The sequence below is a fragment of the Lepisosteus oculatus genome, chromosome 19 (genome assembly GCF_040954835.1).
Source record: "Lepisosteus oculatus isolate fLepOcu1 chromosome 19, fLepOcu1.hap2, whole genome shotgun sequence".
Classification (NCBI taxonomy): domain Eukaryota; kingdom Metazoa; phylum Chordata; class Actinopteri; order Semionotiformes; family Lepisosteidae; genus Lepisosteus; species Lepisosteus oculatus.
The window spans coordinates 17162480-17187531 of NC_090714.1; the positions used below are offsets into that span (position 1 = coordinate 17162480).

Consider the following 25052-nt stretch of genomic DNA (forward strand, 5'->3'; position numbering starts at 1 on the left):
ATGTGAAAAAACGTTGCCATACTTCATCATTACCACCTACGTGCTGAAACATTTCCTGGGAGTTCAGTTGGCAAGAGTGTGTCAGTCGTGCGTGTTGGGCAAACTCTGAAGAGTCTCAGACTGTCGAGAAGGGTGTCACCTCGTGTCAGTGTGGGGGTACCATAGGCTTGTGGGCACAGAACTGTCTGGAGATAAGGACCCACAGTAAGACCAGGCTTAACCAGGAACATCTGATTTCCTCCCTCTTAACTCTGAAGCACTGTAAACGGTATCATCCATTACTTAAATAATTGCCGGCCCTTTGAAGAGTGAAAGTATCTCTGATTATTCTGCTCTGTGTTTTGGTCCTTTTATGACGATATCGATCTCATCACTCGAATGTGAGTTTTGCGTTTGAGTTTTTGGATAGGTGAAAATGGAGTCAGCCCCCTTTTTGGCTGGTAAAGAAATCATATGGGAATAGTTCCTGCACATTAATACTTGACTCGGAAGGCTTTATTTAAGATAGTGCTAAATAACGTTCTAAAGGTTTGGACGCTTCGATTAGCTTAACTGTATTCCGCTTATCCAGTCCCCCATGGAGGTCTGTCCTCAAGGCCAGGGGACTGGGAAGAGCCACCTGCCATGACCCTGATTCTCCCTCACAACACCTGGCCTTATAAAGGAGGCCGAGGAGTTCCAATATCAACGATTAAAGACGACAGGGATGGCAGAAAGAGACTGCGGGTTACAGCAATAAGTTTAGAACGAAGGTAATTACTTTTCTCCATCAGATACTGTTTGATTAAATACCTGTGAGAAAATTAAATTTACATGATGAATGGGAGCACAGAATGAAGGTTATAAGGTAGCATCAGCTGATGCTACAGATAATTGTGAAAAATATTATATTGCCTAATTTATTTTGTTTCGAGAGATTTGATTTGTTAAATGTGGACCTGATTTAGGACATTTATCTTTGAAAGTGAGGGATTAGAATTGAATACGCTGTTATCAGCGCTCCCCTCTTCTCTCTCCCTCTCGGCTGCCCGGCTGTCACAGTTCATTTCAGCAGCGGCTGCAGAGCACAGTGTGTGGTGCTGGGTGTCAGGCTCTATATCTCTCCTCTCCCCTCTGCCTGGCTCACCGCAGTGTGCCCATGGCTCGTTCAGGTTAAGTGTGCCTGGGAAGAAGCAGTAATTACTCCTCGGGTCTCAGTATTGGAGCTCTTGACTTTCTACCTGTTCGAGGCGTGGGTTGAAAGCTTGGATAAGCTTCATCTAATGGCTGATTGATCGGTTTTCAAAAGCAAGAGCAGCTCTGGTATGAGTTGGTTCGGGGTATCTCAGGATCTTCTGTCAGGCGCTGGATACTTTTGGGTACATACAATCATTTGTTGGGGTGCAGTTGAACTTGGGTTTTAATGTTTGTTTGCACAGGTGATTAGTCTTCAGATAAATTAGTACATTTAATGGCATGTTGATGGAATGGAGGACTGTGCTGTAATCTTTTAAGGTAATTTGCAACAAGAGAACAACGTTGGTTTTCTGCTTAGTGGATATTAACAGAGCAGGCCTGCCTTCATCTACTCCTAATTAAAAAACAGTTTGTTTGTTGTCCAAGCATTTTTGATGGACCAATCCCAAATGATCCAAGTAAGTAATTTCCAAGCAGGTCCACAACCTGTGTTGCACTCAGTGTTAATTAGTAACACTCAAGAAGAAATGTCTTGCTGTGCAGTTGTGCTGTAGTTGTGTTGTAGTGAGGAGAGAGGTATGACCGGTCACGGACTCTCAGGACAGAGGACGTCTTTTCCCCTTACAGCGTGTGAGCACAGCTGTTTGAAGATCGTTTTTTTTATTGTTCATTCAGGCTGCCCAGCAGATCATTGAGCTGCAGGAAGCGGCCCAGATCAACGCCGGGCTCCAGCCCACCAACCTGGGTCGGAACACCAGCCTGCACGACATGAAGACGGTGGTGAAGACCTGGAGGAACCGGCTGCCCATCGTGTCGGACGACCTCTCCCACTGGAGCAGCATCTTCATGTGGAGGCAGCACCACTACCAAGGTACCCACCAGCGGCCACTGGTCCTGCAGCAGACAGGGCCGTCCTCTGTCCCTGTGTGCGCCAGCCTGGGCACCCCTCCTCCCAACGAGCAGTGCTGTAGCTCCAGCGCGAGGCCCTGTGTCTTGATGGGCGTGCTCTGTGGAGCTGTATTTCAGCATTGTCCTGTTTTTACTGTCGGGATAAAGAGGGAGACCCAGGCTTGTGTCCCCGGACCTCGGCCCCCCTTTTGATGTTTTCGCTCCTGTGTTTGTTGGTTAGGCTTTATTTTTTCGTGACTAATGACACACACCTTCCACACGACTCTATATGGCAGCCCTTCTCGACTGACTAGCTGGTGTGCCGCTCCAATTTGGAAAAGGTCATGCATGAGAAAAATGAATGCATTTAGATCGGTTAGTCCCCCAAATTACTGTGCTTCACGTGCGGCGTATACACATGAGTCAGAGGCCAGGCTCTAAAACTGTTCAGGTAGGAGTTGCCCATTGCGCTTAAAACAAAAAAACAGAGAACAGCTGAGAGGAGCTGAGCTAGATCTCCTTGGCTGTCATCAGTTCCTGTCAGGATGAGGTGACTAAGCAGTATGAGGCCAGCTCAAATTGAACATTTAAAAGGTTTGGTTTATGGTGATGAGAACGTGCTCGGGCTGGTGATGTTTGAGGGTGGGGAAGAGAGGGGCCTCAACATTTTTATCCTCATGTAAGTGTTCTGTGGGAGGGAAAAGGTGGAGAGACACCGGCAGACTCCGGCCTTCTCCCAGCCGTGCACGACTTGCCATTTCTGTTCCCCTTCAGCCATCGTGACCGCCTACGAGAACAGCACCCAGCACGACCCCAGCTCCAACAACGCCATGCTGGGAGTCCACGCCTCGGCCTCCGCCATCATCCAGTATGGCAAGATCGCGCGCAAGCAGGGCCTGGTCAACGTGGCGCTGGACATCCTGAGCCGCATCCACACCATCCCCACCGTGCCCATCGTCGACTGCTTCCAGAAGATCCGCCAGCAGGTCAAGTGCTACCTGCAGCTGGCCGGCGTCATGGGCAAGAACGAGTGCATGCAGGTACAGGGCACACCCCTCGCCCGCCGCCCCGGGACCTGCAGCATGAATTGCCCACGAGCAGCTGTGGCTTTATGGAACGAACCAAATGGGGGCTCTTGAGTCATTTTAGCAAGCTAGCAGGCAAAATAAAAACCTTCCCTTGTACGCAAAACAAAATTTTCACTGTTGATTGGCCTTGATCTCACGATACAGTGCGCCAACTTCTTTCCATGCGCTGCACATCTCGGGCCCGGTTCTGGATGGGTTTTAATTTACTGTGAGGCTAACCACCCAGTGCATATCATTTTTAGCTTTTTTTAAAGTTTTTTGGCTTTTTGGAGTTTTGTGTTTCAGAAAGCCAAAACACACCTTTTTCTTCTTTTAGAAATTGTCTCCTTTCATTGCAGAGTAGCTCCAAATCCAAATTGCCCGTATTTAGAGAGCTGAGAGGGAAAAAAAGAGCCGATGTTCATGTGTCGAGCTAATAAGATTGAAAAGGTGATTTGTGTTAGATCAAATACCAGTTTAAGGACTTGCTGTGTGTCTGAGCTGCGTCAGTTAATCAGACTGCTCTCTGGACTGTGAAAGGAGGCTCACAAAAGAGCTTGGAAGGACTTTTTAATGTGGTTTTACCTGAATTTAACAAGCACCATAATCCTAGATTTAAGAGTAAGGCTAATTTTGCAGAGCAACCCTGTTCTCCCTTGGCGAGTTACTTGGAGGTGGTGCGCGCTCCTTTGATTCTAGGAATATGTTTTTGGATGACAGATGAATGTACAAAACAAAACCAAAATTCTGGAAGTCCAGAACACAAATCAGAGGCATGGCTGAACAGCACAAGAAAACGAAGGGAGAGGGCAGAAGAAATCACAAAGTGTTTGTCCTGTTCCTGAACAATAAACTTGGGGTGTTAATGTGTGCGCAGTGAGGGGAGGTCGGTGCCCCTGGCTAGACTCGGCAACCCCCCTCTCCTCCCGAGTGGGGCAGCTCCTCCCTGACTGTTTCTCTCCTGGCAGGGCCTGGAGGTCATTGAATCCACCAACCTCAAGTACTTCACCAAGGAGATGACGGCCGAGTTCTACGCCCTGAAGGGGATGTTTCTTGCCCAGATTAACAAGTAAGTCCAGTGATGGCTGCAGCGCACACACACCCAGGTTTACTGCTCCATCTGTGAGGAAACCTCCTGAGATAAGTGTCCTGCCGCATGTGAGATCACTTGATAAAGTAATCTACTGTGCAGCTTTTCTTGGAGTTTAGAGAATATGCCTTTCCATAGAGTATACCATTGTTTTCTTAAACTCTTAAGTTCCTGCTGAAAAAAGCATCATCCAGATGAAGGATGCTCTGTACTTCGTCTGGAAAGCAAAAAGCCTTTCTGATTTGTTTTCCTGTCTTGACAGCCATCATGCAACATTTCAGGCAGCTGTTTTTGTTCTGTTTTTTCCCAACATGCATGATGACGCTCGGAGCACATTCTTGTTATAGAACTCTTTGGATGCGGGATCCGCGTTCTGTGCCATTTACCCTGGCATCCTGTGTGCCAGCTTGGTTCTTAACGAGGCTTGTCCCCGTTTACCCTCCTGTAATCAGCAACCGGGGGTTTCATGTGGATCTGCTCCATCCTCTGCACTCAGTGCGCTGGCAGGCAGTGTGGGAGCAGGGAAACACAGACTTGCTCCACAACTACAGAGTACAGCGCCAGAAACCTGTCAGAGCAGCGGCGGCGAAGCTCGGCTGTTCAGTGTGAGATCATGACCTTGCCATCCCGGCACCCCCTCCCTGTGCTGTGAGCCGCTTTCTCTCCATCGTCATCTCTTTTTTCCTCACCTTTCACTGAGGATTTAGGCTGCAGTCATTGTTCCCAAACAATCAGAATCTTAATAATTCCAGCTCTACCTGAGTGCATTTTAAACAGCTGCACACTTTAAAGATAAGTGAATCCCAACCTCCCTTAATTAATCATTTATTTAAAAGAGGAAACATTTCTTAGTTTTTCAGACACCGACAATTGATCAGTAGCGCTGTACTTGAATTCTTTACCGAGAGCCGCTCAACAGTAATGATCGATGTGACAAGGGATTAATAATTAGAGTACTTCTATAGGACTCACAGTTTAACTCTGGGGCTTAATCAAAGATCAATCTTTATCTCTTCTCTGCATGCCTTTGAAGCTTTGAGGACAACAGCCATGGTTGGTGCGTGGATTGTTGTTCTGGAGTTGCTGCAGGAACGTTCATATGGTTGCACGATGAAGAGGGCACGGATCTGTTTCTTCGCTCCAGTGTTCGCTGTCTTGGCGTGCATGCAAGCAGTAAGACCTGTGGTTTGGGGTTGCAGCGGTTTGTTGGCAGTAATGCAGTTAGCGCAGCAGAGTGCGGGTGTAGTGGGCTTGGGGAACAGTGTCAGGGCGGGGCCTGTGGCAGCTCTCCCTGGCAGCTTCAGGGTGGGGTTGGGTGAGCAGGATGCAAGCAGCTAGAGCCCCAGTCTCTCTTGGGAAGATTGATAGCATGTCACAGGGCAGGCACAGGAGCGCGAGACGGGAGATGGAGCCTGCTGTTTGAAATAGAAGGTGGCAATAAAGTAAGTCGTTCATCAGGCGGCTGCCACTGTAATCTGCAGCGCTCTGCAGCCTGTGACACCTGAAGGCGCTGTGTGGAAGGCATGCCTAAAGCCATTTTTGGAAAATGGGACAAATGGGCATTTTATAACTCGCGGTTTTGACAGAAAAGTTGTTAAAGCAGCTGCATGCTGCTGCGCTGCCTGGAATTGACAGATACCTTATGTGCCGGAACACGTTCCTTTCGCATCTCTAAAACTGTGTAATTTAATTTTTCCCCCCAGGTGATTTCACCAACTTGCATCCCCCCCCCTCCGTTCCCAGATACGCTTTGCTAAAATCTTTAAGTAATCTGTGCTGAACAGATTTCCAATTGATTAGCAATTTACAGCTTGCTGTGGTGGTCGGCTCATTCACACCATTTAATTTGCACCTTATTGACGCAGAGTTGATAGTTTTGGTCTGGGCAGGGTATCGCCAAGCAAGAGTGAGCCAGTGGCTTCTAGCTGTGAAACTGTTCGGCTCCCAGAGTCAGAAGACACTTCTGCCTGTTAGGGAGAATTGAATTGTGAGAATTCTCACAATCCATGCTCACCTTTGACAAAATGAAATCGTATGGTGCTGAATGCTCGCTCTCTTTAGAATCGTAAGGGATATTGCTCTTTTTAGATCAGCGTCCCGTGAGGTAAAAGTAAGAGTATTTTGGGGTTCTTGTACAGGTCCTATACAGCAGTGCATGCATCTGAGATGTGGATGTGGTTTGAGAACTCAGTTCTGTCTGTGTGACAATTAAACAACTTGAGTCAAATTACAGATGTGTTAATTACAGTGTTGGCCCTTTAATTACATTTTAATTGCGTGGTATTTACACTTTGACATACAAGTATTTAAATATGAATTAATAACATGTATTGTTATTATACTATAATATTACATATGAATGAATAAAATGTAAATAATTACCTATGACCTAGAATGGCATGCTGCAGTAAAGTACATTTTGTGTGAGCAGTGTGAGTTACTGCTTTGGTTACAGGATTATCTGCAACAATGTTTATTGAATACTGTAGCTCCACTGCAATAGAAGCAACAATTCAAAATGGAAGTACACATCCAAACTTTAGTTTGAAGTATTAACTACATGTTCTATAATTACACATTGCTAAGGTATTTACATAATGCAGTTACAATTTCAGTATAGCAATATATGCATTTCAAAACGTAATTGCTGCACTGTTACAAGGTTGTTACAGTGTTATTGCACTGTAACTAGCGGAGCAGTGTTATCCCAGAGGCTGCGCTGGGGCTGGACCTCAGGCTGCCCTCAGCCGACACACGGCGGAGCCTTTGGCAGAATTTGGCTTCAGATGTGTCTGTGTAGCTTGTTCTATTCTCCCACAACCTTTTGCATGAAAGAATTGCCTCCTTTTCCTCCTGCTTGGAGGATCTGTTTTTTTAAAGAAGCCTGGGTTTTGTTTTCAACAGCATGACCAGGGAGCTGGTCCCATATCCCCACAACCCTTTGGGTAAAGGAGAGTGGCCCCATGGTTTTGAAACCATGCTCTTCGGTGTCTTTACTGTGCCCCCCGGTTCATTCTGGAGACGTGCACTGGGCTGACTTTGTCCCTGAACGCTCCCTGTTCTCGAGCCGGTGGAGCGCCTGCCGGCCAGCAGGGCCTGTGGGCTGGAGCTTGCCAGCGCTGAATTCACTTCATAATTCTTTTAAACTGTTGCAGCCCTCCAGGGAAGAGGAGGGTTATTAAATGTGTATAGAAAGAATAATTAACTCAATAGTAATTTGTGAAATCTCAGTATCAGCAGAACTTTTCCTAACCTCAGCAGTGCTTAATGTAATCATTACCTTTTCACACTGCGTGAATATAAACAGCATAATCGGACTTCAGGGAGGGCCAAGCTGGGGCGGCGCAGACGTGCAGTTCTGCTCCTGCCTCCAGGGGGAGTGTGTCGGGGACAGCTGGCCGCTGGCTCCTCTGCAGGAGCGCCGCTGGGCCAGCGCCCTCCTGGGGTTAGACTGAGCGCCGCTATGAACTCTTTCACACAGTGCCTGTGAGGCCCCGCTCGGATCACCATCCTGAGAACTGTAAGCCCTGCTGGTGACCATGCTGTTTCTGGCGGTGCTCCATTGTTATGGAATGCCTGCGACTTCGAGACCTATATCCGATTCTTATAATTGGTCGTGTGTTCTTTATTTTATTTTAAAATATATTTTATCATTGCATAGGGCATCCTTGAGTTTGGAAAGGCACTTTATAAATAATTATAATTGTTATTAATAAATCTTATGTAAAGATAAAGTATATTTAAATTATCGCTGTTAATGATAACGACTGCTTGAGGAAATGGCCTGTATAGCTGCAGCATTTTGGTTTGTCAGAGGATGCATTGATTGCACTTGCACTGTATGGGGGATACATAACCACCACCAGAATTTTTCTTTTTGAGGTATTTACACATTGAAACCTACCTCCAGTCGTGCTAGAATCATGCCCATGTTTATTTCCATGAAAGCAGAATTGTTGATGATTCCAAGACCTGTGACAGGGTTTAGGGAAACATTTAGTTATAATTTACATTGCAGTTCTGTGGGAGCACTGTCAACTAGTAAAGAAGAGGGTGAATGAGTTTATTTTCAGTATGGACTGGATTGCTTAGACTCTGGTTTATTAGTACTGGCAACTCTCCAAAACATTGAAGACATTCAGAATTCGACTGGCTGCCCAGAAGCTGCCCAGCCTTAACCAGGGTGAAGCTTTTGGGCGATTAAGTGCCCTGTGTTTAAGGATGGAGATTTGAGAGGATTCAGTTACTTGAAGCAGAATGATCAACACTATAGCTGCCGCTGCCTTTTTTTTTTAATAGATCTGCAGATTTTTTTACCATCACACTGTCAAAAACCTGTTCCTTTCTAGCAAGTTTCACTTTCTTTATATGTCACTGAAGCATTTGAAGTGCACCTGTTATCTTTGGTGTGAAATGGAAATTAAGGGCTCCTGCACTGACGCTTTTATCTGCTTCTGGATTCTGTATTTTAATTTTTATAATGAACTTCAGAAAGGAGAGTACGATAGTGAAAATCCGCATGGAAGTTTTCACCTTCAAATTAATGACTCTGACACCCTTCTAACTGCTAAACTTGATTCAAGGTTTTCTGCAGCGCAGTGTAATACAATAGCACATTTCTTTTAGTGCGTGGGCAGTGAGAGACTGGTAGAAGACCAGACTGGAGACTGGTTGAGAGACAGTACAAATGACACACGGGTAGCTTTGCTTTTTATAAATGTTTTCTGTTGTATATTGTGGTAAATATAGATAAATGTGCAGCAGAGCACTGTATAATTGTCAAAAGCAAGTACAGCACAGTGAAATGTAAAGCATGAGAATGTAACAGAAGTAAAATGCACTATCTAAGCTACAATATATGGGAATACAATGGGAAATCTGATGATACACTGTGCAGATCTCCCACACATTTCCATCCAAGTTTCTGCTGACCCTTCACCTCTGTGCACCCTGTAGGTCGGAGGAGGCGAACAAGGCTTTCTCGGCCGCAGTGCAGATGCACGATGTCCTGGTCAAGGCCTGGGCCATGTGGGGCGACTACCTGGAGAACATCTTCGTCAAGGACCGGCAGCTGCACCTGGGCGTGTCCGCCATCACCTGCTACCTGCACGCTTGCCGCCACCAGAACGAGAGCAAGTCCCGCAAATACCTGGCCAAGGTGAGGCCTCACCTCTCTTCACTATTGCTCGAGACGAGGTGGATCACCAGTGCTTGTGAGCTCAGAAGCAGGAAGTGCCTTTTGGGATGACCTCATGAGAAAGACTAGGAATACAGCCACCAGGATTTACCTTTTCGAAATAAAAGGTCACCAGCCTTTCTCGCACACAAGTGCTGGGAATTTGGGGTAACCTGTGGGGAGACTGAGGCACAAATGCAAAGTTTTGGTCTCTTCAGCCTGCAGCTGTAATTGTCTCCAGACCTGGTGCTCAGAAATGCTCAGTTCTTCTTGCATGTATTCAGAGGTTGAATCAGTTGTAACATTAAGCAATAGAGCTCTATGGTTTCTTAGAACTGAAACAAGCCCACAAAGTTGTTCAGCAATTTGCAGACAGATGACAATAGGGAAGAGAAAAGTTTTGACATCTCTGCTTTGTCTCTCTGCACATCAGCCTGGTTTACCCATCTCTTTTATCTGCCTTTGAACAAAGTTTGTTTGCCATCCAAAGCCTGAGTCATAAAGCATTAGCGGAGCACACAAGTAAACTCTTCTTTCATCCTGGGACGGGGTTCAGCTGCCAACAACGAGAGGGAGAGACAGATTGAAGACCTACCTTAGCCTGTGAATCCCGGAGGTGGAATAAAACCTGCTTCAGCAGCCACGAGTTTATTAACTTGTGTGGCAGTAGCTGGTTTTTCTGCTGCGATCGTTACGTTTCTTTTTCTCCCACAGCTTGGAAGAATTCTAGGCTTTTTCATTTTTAGAAACTCCTCCCCCCTCCTTCCTTTTTTAACGTTTTATTTCGTTCTGTTCCCTGTCTGTGCTGCAGGTCCTGTGGCTGCTCAGCTTTGATGACAAGAACACACTCGCGGACGCGGTGGATAAGTACTGTATCGGGGTTCCCCCCATCCAGTGGCTGGCCTGGATCCCCCAGCTCCTCACCTGCTTGGTGGGCTCCGAGGGCAAACCGCTGCTCAACCTCATCAGCCAGGTGAGAGCCGACTCCTGCCGGCCTGCGCAGACCCTCTCCCTCCCCTCGGCTCGCTCACTGGTTTCAGTGGCTGCTCATCCCTTCATTTAGGTGTTTGTGCGCGTCGGTCTGTCTGTCGTGTGAGGCTGCGCCTAATCAAGATTAATGCCCTGCACTGATTCTCCAGGAAGCCTCTGTACGGCAAATTCCATTTATCCAATTAAGCGTTCAGATGAGTTTCCATTTTCACTGATGGCAGTTCTATTTTCTTTCTTCCCTAGAAAGCTTTTTTTTTTCCCACTTAATACCAAACAACTGCCTGCCACTGGAATAGAACTTGTAATTAAACTGGGGATTAATTCACATTTCTTAATAGCATATTATTTCTGGGTAATTTAAAGCACTTGAACTTCAAAGAGCAGGAAGCCACATGGGTCTTTCTCTTCTTCCCAGAAATGATTGAGTGTGTTTGTGAGGGGCTCTCAAGAAGCACAGCAGTGTGAGGGAGGGGCTCCCCCTCACCTTCAGCCCAGCACAAACACACTAATTAGATCCTTGTTTTATCTGGAAATCTTACATCTTTGTTTTTTTTCCCCACTGACATTTTAATTGTTTTATTCTTTTTCTCCTACAATAACATCCCAAATAAAGGAAAACAAATAGCTTCTGCATATATTTTTGTAATCCACTATATCCAATGCAGTGTTTGTTGTCACCAGTTTTTTTCCCCCTTGGTTCTGCATGAAGGATTGTCGAGGTCTCTGTGCAACGGCGGTTTTTGATCGCTCGCCTCAGCCTCATCAGAAAGGCTGTAAATGTTAGTGCAGACGAGGCTGGGGGGCGCTGTCAGACAGCAGCAAGGTGAGGTGTAAGTGGAGGAGACCCGCCTCCTTCCTGTTTCAAAAGTCATCGCTTCTATCAAGTTTACACTTGCTTCTCCACTAATGGGCTGAGAAGGGGACACTTTACTGCCAAACCTGGTGCATTAGCGCCCATTCAGCTTGTCCTCTGGAGAGCTGTGAAAGTTGCCTTTCGCTTGTGGGGGGGTTGTGTCTTTTTGCCATCGTGGGCTATTCTTCATTTTCCTATCAGCACCTAGTTGGCATCGGGTTTCTGTCTAATGGGCTGGCGCTCAGCTCTGCACCGAGACCTGAGAAGAGCTGCGGCCTGTTTCAATACCTCGCTGGTGTCATTAGGCCTTTTGCCTCCCCTTGTATTACTGTTTATCTCCTTTAAACGCTATCTGGGCGTTCTCACATTGTGCTGCCTCCAGAATTATGTTGAAATAAGAAACCGGGGGTTGTAATTAGCTGTCCTTCTTGATGCCCTGGTGCCTACTGGCATGCATGCTCTTTACCGACTCTCAGTGAGGTAGGTGGCAGTGGGGAGGGGGTCACATCATCGCTTCTTTCTGTCCCTCCTTGACTTCTCATTCATTGTGTCCTCCCATTCTGCCTCCATCTGCAGTTTTGTGCAGTAGAAATTTTTCCTCGCAGGCCAGCACTTGTAACAGTATGTTGGCTGACTGGTGACTCAGCAGTCATGAGGAAGGTAGGCTAATCACATCAAGAAGTCAGAACATATTCTCTTAATTTTCTAAGCTTCTGCCTCTGAGTTGACAGGGCATTTTTCTGTAAGTTGAGCAGGTTTCTGCCAAGTCCATATTTTACTCAACCTTCTTTTTCTAACATCTCCAAATATACATCACATTGTTTGCATATTTTCTTCTTCAGGTATGGTAATAAAAAGCCGACATCAATCTCTTTGATTCATTAGACACAAAAAAGCACCAACCTCCTCCAAAACAGTCAAGCTTAAACTTGTATACAGGTCTCATGGGGCTTCACTGTCTCTACACAGGGCAAAGGCTTGTTCGTGACATTGTGTGGTTGGTCCATGTTGAGGCTGTCTGGGTATGACTGATCAATCAGTTGATTTGTAATTGACAAATTCACATGATTGGGGAATTAGCCCTGATCTTGTGATTTATCATGAAGGCAGTCTGTGAACTATTTAAATCCGTCAGTAGGTCTGTGCTTAGAGGCCTGTGTTGAAGGATGAGCTGTCAGACCTGGTGATGAAATCTCTAGCAGTGTTCAGCAACTGGCCATGTGTTTTCTCTTGCTGGGTTGTTCAGTTACCCTGGGCTCCTTGGCAGTCCCTTCCCTGTCCATTTCCTAACTCCCACCATGGACTAGAAGAAGCAGCAGACCATGACAGTGCACGGAGTTCCTTATGCACCTCTCCCTACAGCAGTTCCCAGCAGTGTCTTAGCCATGTTGATTTGCAGCTGATGACTTTGAAGAGAAATCGCCGTTTGGAATTTTAAAAGGAAAAAAGAGAAGAAAAGCGAGAAGACAAATGAGGCGTCTGATCATGTAGAAGCTGTGCCGGCCGCCGACTCTGGCTGCCCTGACTGGACTCGACCTCACCGGGGTCTCAGCGCTGCATTCGTCTGCTCTCTGATCTCCAAGCTGACAGGTTTATCTAAGTCAGCAGCAACCAGGAGGCAGAACCAATTAGCCTGCGAGAGGGCTCAGTGAGCTGGTTCATTATGAAGTCCTGCGAGCCGTGATTCCGACTGTGTAGTGTAATGGATAGCTCTGGAGACGAGACGAATTATCCCCGTGATTAAAATCGTCATCTGGTTTGTGTGACTGTAATAGCAAGAGCTCGCTGCCTTTCCTTTTCCCCTCTTGTCTTGTTCTTTCGGATTTTTTTTTAACGTTTCTACATGTCTGCAGCCAGTTTGATCTTCCTGACAGGTGACAGACAGACAGCATCTGTGACAGAGGACATCTGTTGTTCTCACCACCGATTGTACCTGTGTGGGTCGGAAAAATGGGACGGGTTGTCAGAAGTATTAAATATTGAAAGACTGAAACTGAAACATTAGTTTATATTGAACCTCAAACATCTGTGTTTATTTCTGGGCTTGTCAGTGTAATACTTTCTTTTCTGAAGAGTTCCCTTTCCATTTCAGCAATACTGTCTTACATTTGAAGAACCATCTGTGCTTGAGAGTCAAACCTTTCTCTGTTCACCCTGCCTCTTTTAGAATTGCCTTGTCTTACAAATACTCAGAGCTGTGTTCTGTGTTAATGTACAGTACCTGTGATAATCAGGCTTAAGTTAAAAGCATTCTCGCCCAACTTGATCTTGATTTTCCTGCTGGTGAAATCAGTCTCAAGCCTGCAGTGGAGATTCTCATTTGGTTCTGCCTCATTAAAGCATCTATTAAATGATACTCCAGTTTTCCTCATCAGTGACCTTGTCACCTGTTACCCTGCTCGTGGATGGTAATTCTGAAGATTGCGTTTATTCTGGCAGAATATTGTGAAGTTATAAGGCTGTATCCACAAAAGTAATGACAGCTAAAATGATGGTTATGCTTTTAGATATTTTTTCTTCTGACTTAACACCTTGTTGCGAATTAGCCTGACGGAGCCGAGGTTTGGGAGCGTCAAATTGATCTCTTTCCCTTGAAAACTGAGCCGCTGCCCTGTTGTCTGCCACGGCGCTTGTGTCACATGTCAAATATCTGTCTTTGTGTGCCAGGTGGGGCGCGTGTACCCGCAGGCCGTGTACTTCCCCATCCGCACCCTGTACCTGACGCTGAAGATCGAGCAGAGGGAACGGTACAAAAGCGGTGAGTGTGCAGGCTGGGGCACGAGCACATCCAGGGCCGGGGGTCATGCAGACGGCCGCAGTGTCCGCCAGGGGCAGCACCTGCTGCTTTCTGATACCTGCATTGGCATTTCTGCAGCAGCGCCAACACGCGATCAGGCTAGACATACAGGCTACAGCCTGCTTGCTTTTGTGTTCAAGTGCATTTCAACGAAACGCACCGAACGAGCTCTCGTACAGGTGCCAGTCTGCACTGCAGTTCTCACCCAGGTACCCTGGGTTTCCTTCACTCTGGCAGCCACCCTGACCTCTGCCCCCTCCCCCTCTCTGTCCAGACTCGGGCCAGCAGCAGCCCAGCTCGGTGGGGGCCCAGCCGCACTCCGCCTCCGACCCCGGGCCCATCCGTGCCACCGCCCCCATGTGGCGCTGCAGCCGCATCATGCACATGCAGCGCGAGCTCCACCCCACCCTGCTGTCCTCGCTGGAGGGCATCGTGGACCAGATGGTCTGGTTCCGGGAGAACTGGCACGAGGAGGTGATTCGCCGCCTGGGGGGAACCAGTGCCTCACCATTCTTAACCCAGCCTACAAATCGACCTCTTTATTTCAAATTGTGTGGGTTGCAGGCCAAGGATGGCCTGAGGTTAATGCACCAGCATCTCAGAATCCTGCAACGTGATCCGTTGCTGCCAGGAGGAGGGTTAGGCTAAGCGTTAGGCAGGAGTGTACAGAGGAGGACACTCGAAGTTGGGGAAAAACTTAGTGCTTCAGTGTTAAAAAATGACTTCTAGTTTTGCATGAGTTCTAGTTAGCAGCCTGTCTGGTTTCGGATCAGGATTGATTAGTACGGCAGGTGTGGGAAGGTTCCCGGTGCCACATGAAGAGACGGCTGTTTAGCGCAGTGCATGACACCTGCAGGTGCTGCCTAGATAAGCATTGGGTTTCCCCCACAAAATGCCTGGCAGTGATTGACTGTGTGTGGAGACAGGGGGGTAGACTTCTCTGGAGTGTTTTCTCCATCCTGGGGTTTTTTAGCTCTGGAGTTGAGCACAGAGTAGGGGGACTGTCAGATCCTGCTGTGCCTGTCATTGTACCCTGTAGCATGACAGGCACCACCATCTAGGCAGAAGATGCCTACAGAAGCATCATCCAGTTTCAGATGTTTAGATTGGCAACATCCCACAAACAGAAGCCACACAGAGCTCTGTACGGAAGACTCGTCTGAGAGCAGCTGAAGTAAAAACACTGAATCACCTGGACGTTGCATATGGCATCACTGTGCCGTGCTGAAATCTTCTCTAATTGCAGCCGCCCGTGCGTGTGTTTTACAACACTCGTCTCTCGGCAGTGCTGTGTACAGCACCTCACTCCCGCGCTCTCGTGCTCTCAGGTGCTCCGGCAGCTCCAGCAGGGTCTGGCCAAGTGCTACTCGGTGGCGTTCGAGAAGAGCGGCGCGGTGTCGGACGCCAAGATCACGCCTCACACGCTCAACTTCGTCAAGAAGCTGGTGAGCACCTTCGGCGTGGGGCTGGAGAACGTCTCCAACGTGTCCACCATGTTCTCCAGCGCCGCCTCCGAGTCGCTGGCCCGCCGCGCGCAGGCCACCGCGCAGGACCCCGTCTTCCAGAAGATGAAGGGCCAGTTCACCACAGGTGGGTCCAGAGCTCCCCAGTGTTGTTCTTTCTCCACAGCCGCAGAATAAGAAGGGACCCGTCTGTCCCTGCAATGGGCAGCTTTGTGCGTTGCTGAAATAAGTGCTCTTGTACAATAAGGTTTACTGTGTGCCTGCATCTCTAGACATAAACTACAATTTGCAGAGATAATGAAGTTTTAGCTAAACGCAGAAGTTTACTGAATTTCTTCAGTTTTTTTTTAATCTGTTGGTGCCTTACATCTCCAATTATGTGTTATGCACACTGTATCTATAGTAGAAGTACAGAAATCTATAGGTTTGCAGCACTTGCGGTGTTACAGCAGCGCAATTTAATTTTATATTTATCCAGTTTCTTGTTGCAGCAAGGAGGGGGAGTGTAGGAGGGTATGTGTTTTTTGTGTTGCCACGCTGAGAGCAGTGCTATTTTTATCTTGTGCTGGTAGCCGGGAAAGAACAGTATAATCGCTGCTGCCACTGAGACTTTTTCTCTTAGCATCACAAAATCACCTAACCGATGACAGGCTGCATGATGCCAGGAGAGCTCTGTGCTTGTTATGTGGGGTTTTTGACTGCCCCAGCTGAGAACACAGGCCTGCTGTCCATGACGGAGGAGTTTTCTTGTTGTTTATGGTCCAGGCCTGTCAGGATGAGAGTATTTAGAGTTACCTACTCTGACAGTCCTGTAGCTCAGCACTGACGCGTCCCTGCACGGTCCAGCGTCGCTCACTGTACAGAGCAGTTCATCCTCCTTGCATGCTTCTCAGATGCTTAAAACCTGAAGCGTTTGACATCTCCATGCGGCACTGATTGTTAAATTAGCATGAAAACAAAACTGAAGTATAAAATGCATCTTGTACTGAGCGTTGTGAAGTTCAGCGTAGTGGACTTGTCACTTGTAGGAATGGGTAGGGCACCACTGTGCTCTGTTGTGAGAAATGGAAGCTTTCCCAGCAGGCCAGTCAAGCTGACTTTGCTTTCAGTGTTTTCCATTTAATTGCGTCTTAAACTGATTTTGGTGATCCAGCTTGAGTGCTGGGGTAACTGCATCTAACAGGCATCAGTGCTCGCAGAGCGGCTTGTTACATTTCATTTGTTGTACTGGGAGACTGCATCTGAAAACCTGAGGGAGAACTAACCAAGACAGCAGCTCCACAGTGTTCAGTGCTTTATTATTTAATGAAAAGGCTCTTTACCTTCAGATTAACGAAAAAAGTTTTTTGACTTTCATGCTAAATTTTCTTTCAGTGTGCTGCTTGGTTAAAATTGAAGTTAATATTCGCAATGCAGCAGCCTTCTGTGGTGAACCTTGGCCCAGGTTTTCTTGGTGAACAGACTGTGGGCAGACTAATTCATGCGCCTGAAAGTGGGCATTTTTCCCAGGCTTTGTCCACTGGGAGATGAGAGACCTTGGTGTATGTCTTTGGAGGTTCAGAGAGGGGATCTGAACAGCCGTCAGCCCCAGACAGGTGAAGCAGCAGGTTTTCTTTGAGCATTTTCTGCTTAACCATGATGTAAAAATAATAGACAGTCTGATGGGATTTGCTGGAATGTTGCTCGCAGACGTGGTCCTGACCTACATAGCTGGTCCTACATTGTGTTTGGTGCAGTGTTCTCTCCCAGGCATAAGAGCTGCATGACAGTAAATAATTAGGGTTCTGAACCATGTGATTTAATTTAATGGACGGTGGTCGTGCCTGCCAAGGTCTGTGTAGTAGCTGACATGGTGTTGATTGTTCGGAAATTGCACAGCCGTTCTGTTCTTTTGCCTTTTATTAATTTTTTTTCCTCTCGAAAACATGAAAGAGGAGGTGCACGCGGTGTTTTTTTGGTGACCGGCAACCCGGAGGCGTTTGGTGCAGTGGGGCAGTGCTGCTTGGCGCTGTCTCTGCTGGTGCGTTCTGCACGAGGGGTACCCAGGCTGCTCCGCCCAGGGCTGGGTTTGCGCGAGGCTTGGTGTGCACGCCTCTCACAGAGAGAACCCCAAAATCTACTCTATATCCTTTGAGCAAGGACGCTGGGGGATCTGCTCTTTCTGTAGAACTGGCTTGTGCAATTTATTTTGTTTTATTTCTTCCTTCCAAGTGGGGCAAAGCCTTCCAGACTGTACTGGAAAAAACTAGCTAAAGGATGTGGACTGGAAACCTTTGAGGGGAATCACCTCAATATTTTAATGAGTGTAATATGTGTCATATATGACGTAATATGACTTTCTTTCCCAAAACTGGGCTCTTGCAGGGGGTGCTGAATCTTATGTTGCAAGCACAGTGATGAAAAACGTGGGTTCTTTCGATCTCTCTTTTAGAATTGATCGGTAAAATAATCTCACTGCCAGGAACTGAGGTATGAAATGTCAACGTGTGACCGTTTCCAAATAGCACTATTATATTCGTGTCCCCTTCACGAGACATCCAGTATTGAAGAGGCCAGTGACACAGAGTGAGTGAGGTGTTAGTGCTTGTAACACAACACTGCTTTCTCTTTGGCGTAATACACTGGAACATTTGAAGGCAACTCAAACCATAATGTGAATTTTTAGTTAATTTACACATACATGTATATAAAGAAATATCTGGTATTTTACTGTGGATGAACTAATGTGATCTTCAGATGATCAAGTATTAGCAACACACTCTAGTTGGGCTGAGTGGTCTCCTCTCATTTCTCACCTTCATTGAATTTCGACACACGTGTAGCTTATAGTTGCATGAGAATGGAGAGAGAGACGCTTCTTGTCATTTAGATGGAATTGTTGGATTATCCATGTAAACTCTTGAGAATAACATTCCCCAGGTTAATCCTCAAACAAGATGCTGCCATGATCTTCTCAGCCATCACTGGATCTTAAAGGTTGTAGGTCAGTGTTGAAGGACATGATTGATTTTTAATGGAGCCATTATCATAACCCATCTTAAGGCGTGATAATTAGAAAAGATTTAAGATTATTGAGCTCATGTTCAGAAGCTGTTGAACTCTATTAAATGCGTGCTGTATCAACAGCCTTCAGGAGCCCAGAGTATGCTTGTCTTGTGGTCTGGCCATTTTCCTGATTTTACACAAGATCCGTGAAAGCATTTTTTTGTTTCACGGGGTTTAAGATGTGCTGTTTTGCTACAGGGTTTAGTTAAATAATTCATTTTGTTCAGTGTTTCACAGATGACCTAACAGTTGTTAAGGTACTAAAGAATAATGTCTTTTTATTTAGTTTTACAAACCTGTTTTAGAAGGAGCATTGAAATCCTCATGATAAAATACATTGACTGCAAGTAAAGAATCCTGCCCTGACCTTTGTTCACGCCTGAGCACTCCCACGCTTTACATCTCTCCTGTTCTCCACTCCCGCCTCCTCCTCCTCTTCCCTCTCTTCCTTGCCTGCTCCCCTTTTCTCCTCCTCTCCATTCCTACTTCTTAGTCCTCTTTCTCTCGTTCCTCAGCTGATGGGGCTGTGCAGGGGGAGACGGGGACACAGACAAGATACAAACTAGCATCTGTCAACCAAATTGTTGTGCCGGCTCATTAATTCTTTAACAAAGGGGGCTGCGGTGCTGAGACTTTCTGCTGTGCATGAGGAGAAGGAGGATGAAAATAGAGCAAGGCAGCCATCGCCAGCTGCACATCCCAGAACCCCTAAGAGCGCGGGTCGTGCCCTGCCCAGCTGCAGCGTTCAAGTAAAGCCGGTGTGGCCACTCAGGCAGAACAGTTTAAATCCTCGTTCTCACTGGAGGACCACCTTGAATTCTCTTCGGGGCTCTTGCACCGTCTTTCCACTGCGGAGCTCTGTCTGCTGCTCGCTGGTTCCTCTTGCAGCAGCAGATGCCTGTGTACACAGATGTGCACCCACGTGAAATGCCTGCTGTGTCCCGGGGAAGCAAACTTCCCCTAAATAATCCACATGAGCCATGCCTGCCTCAGGTTCTGCATGACCAGCCTGTTCTGTAGTGATCTTTTCCACTTTGAGATGTCTTTTTTTGGTTCTGGTTGGTGGTGTGGTAGCATTTTAGAATTGTGTATGCATCAGTTGCCTCCTGTTGATCGAGCGGTTTTTGAGATGTGTTTAGGAGGCCTGTCTTGCTTCACTTGGCATGTTTTGGGGTTAAAGGTGAAAGGCAAGGTGTGTGAAGGACGTGTTGGTGTGGCAGACTTGATATTAGGTTGAGAAATATCCATGATCTTGGAAGTGCTGTGTCAATGCTGGTGTCACTCATACCCGTTTTCAGAGTTTTTATCATTTTTAAAGAAGGTCTGGCTGTTGCCTGTGGTCTGCAGGTTGTTGAGCTGCTCTCAGGCAGTGGGAGGACTGTGGGTGTCTGAGGGACAGCTGGTTGCTGGGGTGGCCGAAACCTGCTGTGTTTTCAGCTACTGCTGAGTTCTGTTCACAGAGTTTATTTTGCTGGAGGGCAGGAACAGTATCTTGCCAGAGACCTACGATATATTTAGGGCCAGGCAACCTCCACACTGAAGGCATTATTCATTTAAAAAACATTCTCTTGTTCAGACTCACTGGCCAGAAGAGACAGATTGTTTTCTCCAAGTTGGGAACTCGATTCCCAGATGATCAAACTGCACATGGAGCAGAAAGCATGAGGGAGAAAAATCTCCAAGCTTTTCCCCTGGTCCTTCATTAATCTGAAAGGAGAAAACACTGTAGCTATATATAACCAGCAGGTCCCGAAAGCCTTTTACGAGTCAGTTAAGAAGTATTAATCGTAAAAGCTCTGTACATGGCACTACTTTTTTATTCACTAGTTAGGTAATATACACAATGTTTAATATCTGTCTTCTGTAAAGAAAATGACTACAGCAAAGTGCCCTCTGTGTGTTCTGAATTTTTATGTCTGAGAATTGTCTATAGAATAACTCGGAACAGTGGAGGTGCCTTAAAAACCCTAAATTCTGATGTTAGGGATTTTCTCTAAACCCTTGTACATCTCGATTTTAAATTTAAATGATTTTTTTTAGAGGTACATGCTGCTGGCAGTGCCCCTGCGCGAAAGTTAATGTCTGATGTGAAGCCCCATTCCAGATCTGTACCTTGCTTACAGCGAGCCAGCAGCGTTCAGCTACCTGACTCGGATGGACATGGCCCAGCTTGGGAGGGGGGGTTTAGTGTTACATAAGGAAAACTGCTTCTAATCACAATGGCAAGCAAAACATCCGATGCCTCCTCTAGTGTCATTAAATGTGCACGTTCCTTAGACCGATTCCCCAGTCGTGCAGAGCAGGGCGTCGCCTGGCAGGCTTCGAAAGTCTCCGGCTCACAGCTGGCGTGAACTTCAGCCTTGCAAAGACCTTCCAGTGGGAAGAGACTGAGCAACTTTCTAGCTTTTCTAGTTTCTGTCCACAGAGTGCAGTTTGGAGCTCATTGCATTCTCTGTCACTGATGACAGAAAACATCCTTGAGGTTTTATTTAGAAACCTTTTGCCTTCTTGAGCAGAAGGTGTATATAGCTCAGAGAAATCTGGTCCAAAGGCCCGTGTCTAAACAAACAGCTGTTTTGTTATGTTCATGAACGACCAGTGAGAGGTAAATACCTGGCTGTGGTTTGTGATTACTGAAGAGCAAGGCTCATTAGTTGTGGTAGCTGGAATGTTTTTCAGTAAACTGGTTTCTATTCACAGTCTGTGTCAAGGTTGAAGGTGAAAGAGCAGCGTGATGTCAATGGAGCAGGAATGAAGATGTTTTTAGTGAGCTGCAGAAGTTAGCGTCTGCTGTCTTGCAGTTACAGCCGCGCTGACCCCTCCCTGTGTGTGGTGAGCTCCTTGATCTCCCCTGTGGGACACCACTGCTAACCTCAGATCTTCTCTCTGAACCTTGTCTTCAGACTTTGACTTTAGCGTACCGGGTTCCATGAAGCTGCACAACCTCATTTCCAAGCTGAAGAAGTGGATTAAGATCCTGGAGGCCAAGACGAAGCAGCTGCCCAAATTCTTCCTGATCGAGGAGAAGTGCCGTTTCCTCAGTAACTTCTCCGCGCAGACTGCGGAGGTGGAGATCCCCGGGGAGTTCCTCATGCCCAAGCCCACACACTACTACATCAAGATTGCCAGGTACGCTGCAGCTCGGGGCATCAGAGCCGGCCAGCCGTGTGAGTGCACTGCTGAAGGGAAGTGTGGGTTGACAAGCAATTGTACCATGAGGTCACAAAGCCTAACAGCAGAGTGCAAAATTGCTGCCACGTTAATAAAGGTGGGCCAAGGAATATATGGGGTTCAGCGCTCGCAGGCCGGCACCACCGCCTGATGCTCTCTGGTTTCTCCTCCAGGTTCATGCCCCGGGTGGAGATTGTCCAGAAGCACAACACGGCCGCCCGCCGGCTCTACATCCGCGGCCACAACGGCAAGATCTACCCCTACCTGGTGATGAACGACGCCTGCCTGACGGAGTCGCGGCGCGAGGAGAGGGTCCTGCAGCTCCTGCGTCTGCTCAACCCCTGCCTGGAGAAGAGGAAGGAGACCACCAAGAGACACCTATTCTTCACCGGTGAGCCTCCTCAGTCCCCGACTGCACCCCTGCCACCCCCCCCAGCTGCAAGGGGCAAAACAGCTTGAGCGTGAGGCCTTTGAATTAAGCAACATTGCCGGATTTAAAATAACTGCAAGTCTTCGTAGAGCATTGTCTGTAGCTTCAAAATCCGCTCTTAGAAATATTAGTTGGCGGCTGAAGACACGATTGTGTTTGCGAAAGTTCTGCTGGACTTTATTCCTCTTTGCTGTTCAGAATACCTAAGCATTCAGGAAGGAGAAATGTCTTTTACCATGTCTTCCCATATAGTTTTCCTAAAGCTCCATGCTGCCGGCTGAACGTCCTAATTAGAAACTCAAAAGTGCTTTTTGCGCTCAGTGTGAAATCAAATTTTATCTCTTCCCAGTGCGTTTCACTAAGCCCCTTATTAAAGCAGCTGCTCACGAGGGCAGAAAACCAGAGTGTATTGTTTCCTCCTGGAAATATTGATCGTGATTTATGTAATTGTAAGTGCGGTTAGCACAAACGGACTGTCAGATCGGTTAAACAGGCACAGAATGGACACCACCCACCCGGGAGGCTTGCTGAACTGCAGCTTTTCTGGATTATTTTGATAAAGAGCTCTACACTATTGAGGGGGTTTAGCACAGCTTGCTTGGCAACACGAGCTGCTAGGAGGCAGTTTACTCTGAAGGAGTCAACAGGTCACAGCTACTATGAGTGCAGTGTTTGCGAGCCGTTCTCTCACAAAGGATGGCAAAGAGAGTCAGATTGGGGTCGGCAGAGCTTCGGTCCTGCCTGCGCGGCACAGGAGGCAGCGGAGGAGGCGAGAATGTACCTGCAGGATACAGGGGCTGTGATGAATGAAGAAAACCGCGTCTGGGAGCTCCGGGGAGATGGGAAGATGAGATTTAAATTACATCTCCATGATAGTCTTATCAGGGTCGTAACTCTTCCAGGTCAAAGTTCAAGGGGAAGCTATTGGAAACAAATCAGTGCCGAGAGCGGTGCAGAGAGGCCTTTCTTCATTCTTTTGCCATCTCAGATTCACGGCCTTCTGCCCTATTTAAATTCTCTAAACTCTTCTCCTTTTCAGGAGTCCTCTGCCGTCCCTTAGGATAAAAAAGATTTTCCCTCAAACACCACCACACACTATCTGTGCGATACAATCGAGATTAGGACAGAGATGTGAACTCTGCATTTGTGTCCACCCAGGAGACGCACTGTGTGAGTTACACACAAGGTGCAGGGTTTGATACCTGCCTTGCCATCTCCTGGCCTCACCTGGCCAGTAAGGAGAGTCGTGGCTATTTCAAGTCACACGGGATATTCGCCCTACAGAATTAACTGTTGGGTTTTGTTTTATTTCTATGAAACTATTTAACAGCAATGAGTCTATGTATGAGGTTTAAAAAAGCAGGATAAAAATGGTTTTCTGTGTCATTGGTCATGTCAGACTCTGTTGAAAAGAAGAACGATGTGTACAATCCGTCATTTGATTTGCTATAACACCTTTGCTGCAAAGTGCTTTATAGAATTACACAGCAGTTGACAGTATTGTACAGCAAACAGCGGTCCATGTGCACACACAGGATAGAAACACAAACTCCCAGTGTGAGAAAGCGAACCCGAGTGCCACGGGCCCAGTGATTGTGGATCAGTGGTGTACAGCTGGTGCTTCTCCCCTGTCAGTCCTGCTCAGGGGCTGGGCTCCAGGTCCTGGTCCTGTGAGACTGTAGATGTGGGAAGAGTCGAGGAAAGAGAGATTGCAGTGTGACAGTGTTGACACAGCCTGATTGTCGCCTGATTGGGCAAATGTTTGCTCAGTCCTGTCTTGGGAATTTTTGTTTTACTTGAAATAATTTAAAATGTGTCTCTGAGCTAAAACAAGCCGTCATCCCCAACAGTCCGGAGCCATGCCTTCTTATACCTGCTGGGTCTTCCTTGCAGTGCCCCGAGTGGTGGCGGTCTCCCCTCAGATGCGCCTTGTTGAGGACAACCCCTCCTCGCTGTCCCTGGTGGAGATTTACAAGCAGCGCTGTGCGAAGAAGGGCATTGAGCACGACAACCCCATCTCCCGCTACTACGACCGCCTGGCCACCGTCCAGGCCAGGGGGACGCAGGCCAGCCACCAGGTACCTTTATCTTTCAAGCTCACAGGCAGTGCAGCAAGCAGGCTTCCCAGCACCAAGGACAGCTCAGCACAGAGGCACTGCAGCACCAGGGACAGCACTGCCATCCTTCTCCGTGTCGCAGGGATGCCCTCATCAGCACGATTCACTTGTAACTTGCCTGCCCAGTGTAGGGATGGAGAAGTGTTGTGTGTAGAGCAGGCAGGTGAAGCAGAGGCCACCTGGGAGTGATCAGAACACATCCTGATCAGTAACAGAATTGTTTGGTGCTGGATCACCCTTTGTGTTTTTTTAAATGGAAGTTTTTTATTTTTGTAACAGTAAGAAAAGCCACCATTTTAAAGAGGAGAATACGGGGAGAATATCTACAAAGCTGTCATCTATATATACACACTTATACAGCTCCCCTTCTCCTTTCCCTGAAAACATAAGCTTATACATTGCAGGCAATTTGAGAAATGTCATGATGGTGCTATTAGAAGATGCTGAAACTGCCTCTTGTCTGAGCTTGTTTGAAACACATGCACGCATGGACATGGCTACAATACTCACATTGCTAACTGATCCCAATCAGCTTTGTTATAATAATGAGGTTATATTACTGTAACCTCATAATCTAAGGTTAATTGAACTCATCACGAGTACATTCTCACTTCTAAAGCAATTCGCATTTTGCATGTGTAGCAGCTTCCAAGGCAGAGAGCTGCAGCAGTTTAGGCCTTTCAGGGCTGACCTTCAGCTCTTTGATTAGGATTGTGCTGCAGTTCACTCTTGGAAAATTAAAACTGTTCACTTAGTGCTGTTCCCTCCTTGCACTGACTTTCCTCGTGT

The 25052-nt window shown here is 47.1% G+C and overlaps 1 protein-coding gene across 2 annotated transcripts in view; it reads left to right on the plus strand.

The window, feature by feature from the left end:
- trrap (transformation/transcription domain-associated protein) overlaps positions 1 to 25052 on the plus strand; it is a 97373-nt gene that overhangs the window by 60478 nt on the left and 11843 nt on the right. For both annotated transcript variants that reach the window (XM_015360158.2, XM_015360159.2), the window contains 11 exons: positions 1852 to 2047; positions 2839 to 3104; positions 4100 to 4200; positions 9178 to 9379; positions 10209 to 10370; positions 13908 to 13998; positions 14312 to 14511; positions 15366 to 15627; positions 21449 to 21674; positions 21890 to 22107; positions 24040 to 24224. In XM_015360158.2, coding sequence (XP_015215644.1) covers positions 1852 to 2047; positions 2839 to 3104; positions 4100 to 4200; positions 9178 to 9379; positions 10209 to 10370; positions 13908 to 13998; positions 14312 to 14511; positions 15366 to 15627; positions 21449 to 21674; positions 21890 to 22107; positions 24040 to 24224 — 2109 coding nt within the window. The remainder of the gene's footprint in view (positions 1 to 1851; positions 2048 to 2838; positions 3105 to 4099; positions 4201 to 9177; positions 9380 to 10208; positions 10371 to 13907; positions 13999 to 14311; positions 14512 to 15365; positions 15628 to 21448; positions 21675 to 21889; positions 22108 to 24039; positions 24225 to 25052) is intronic.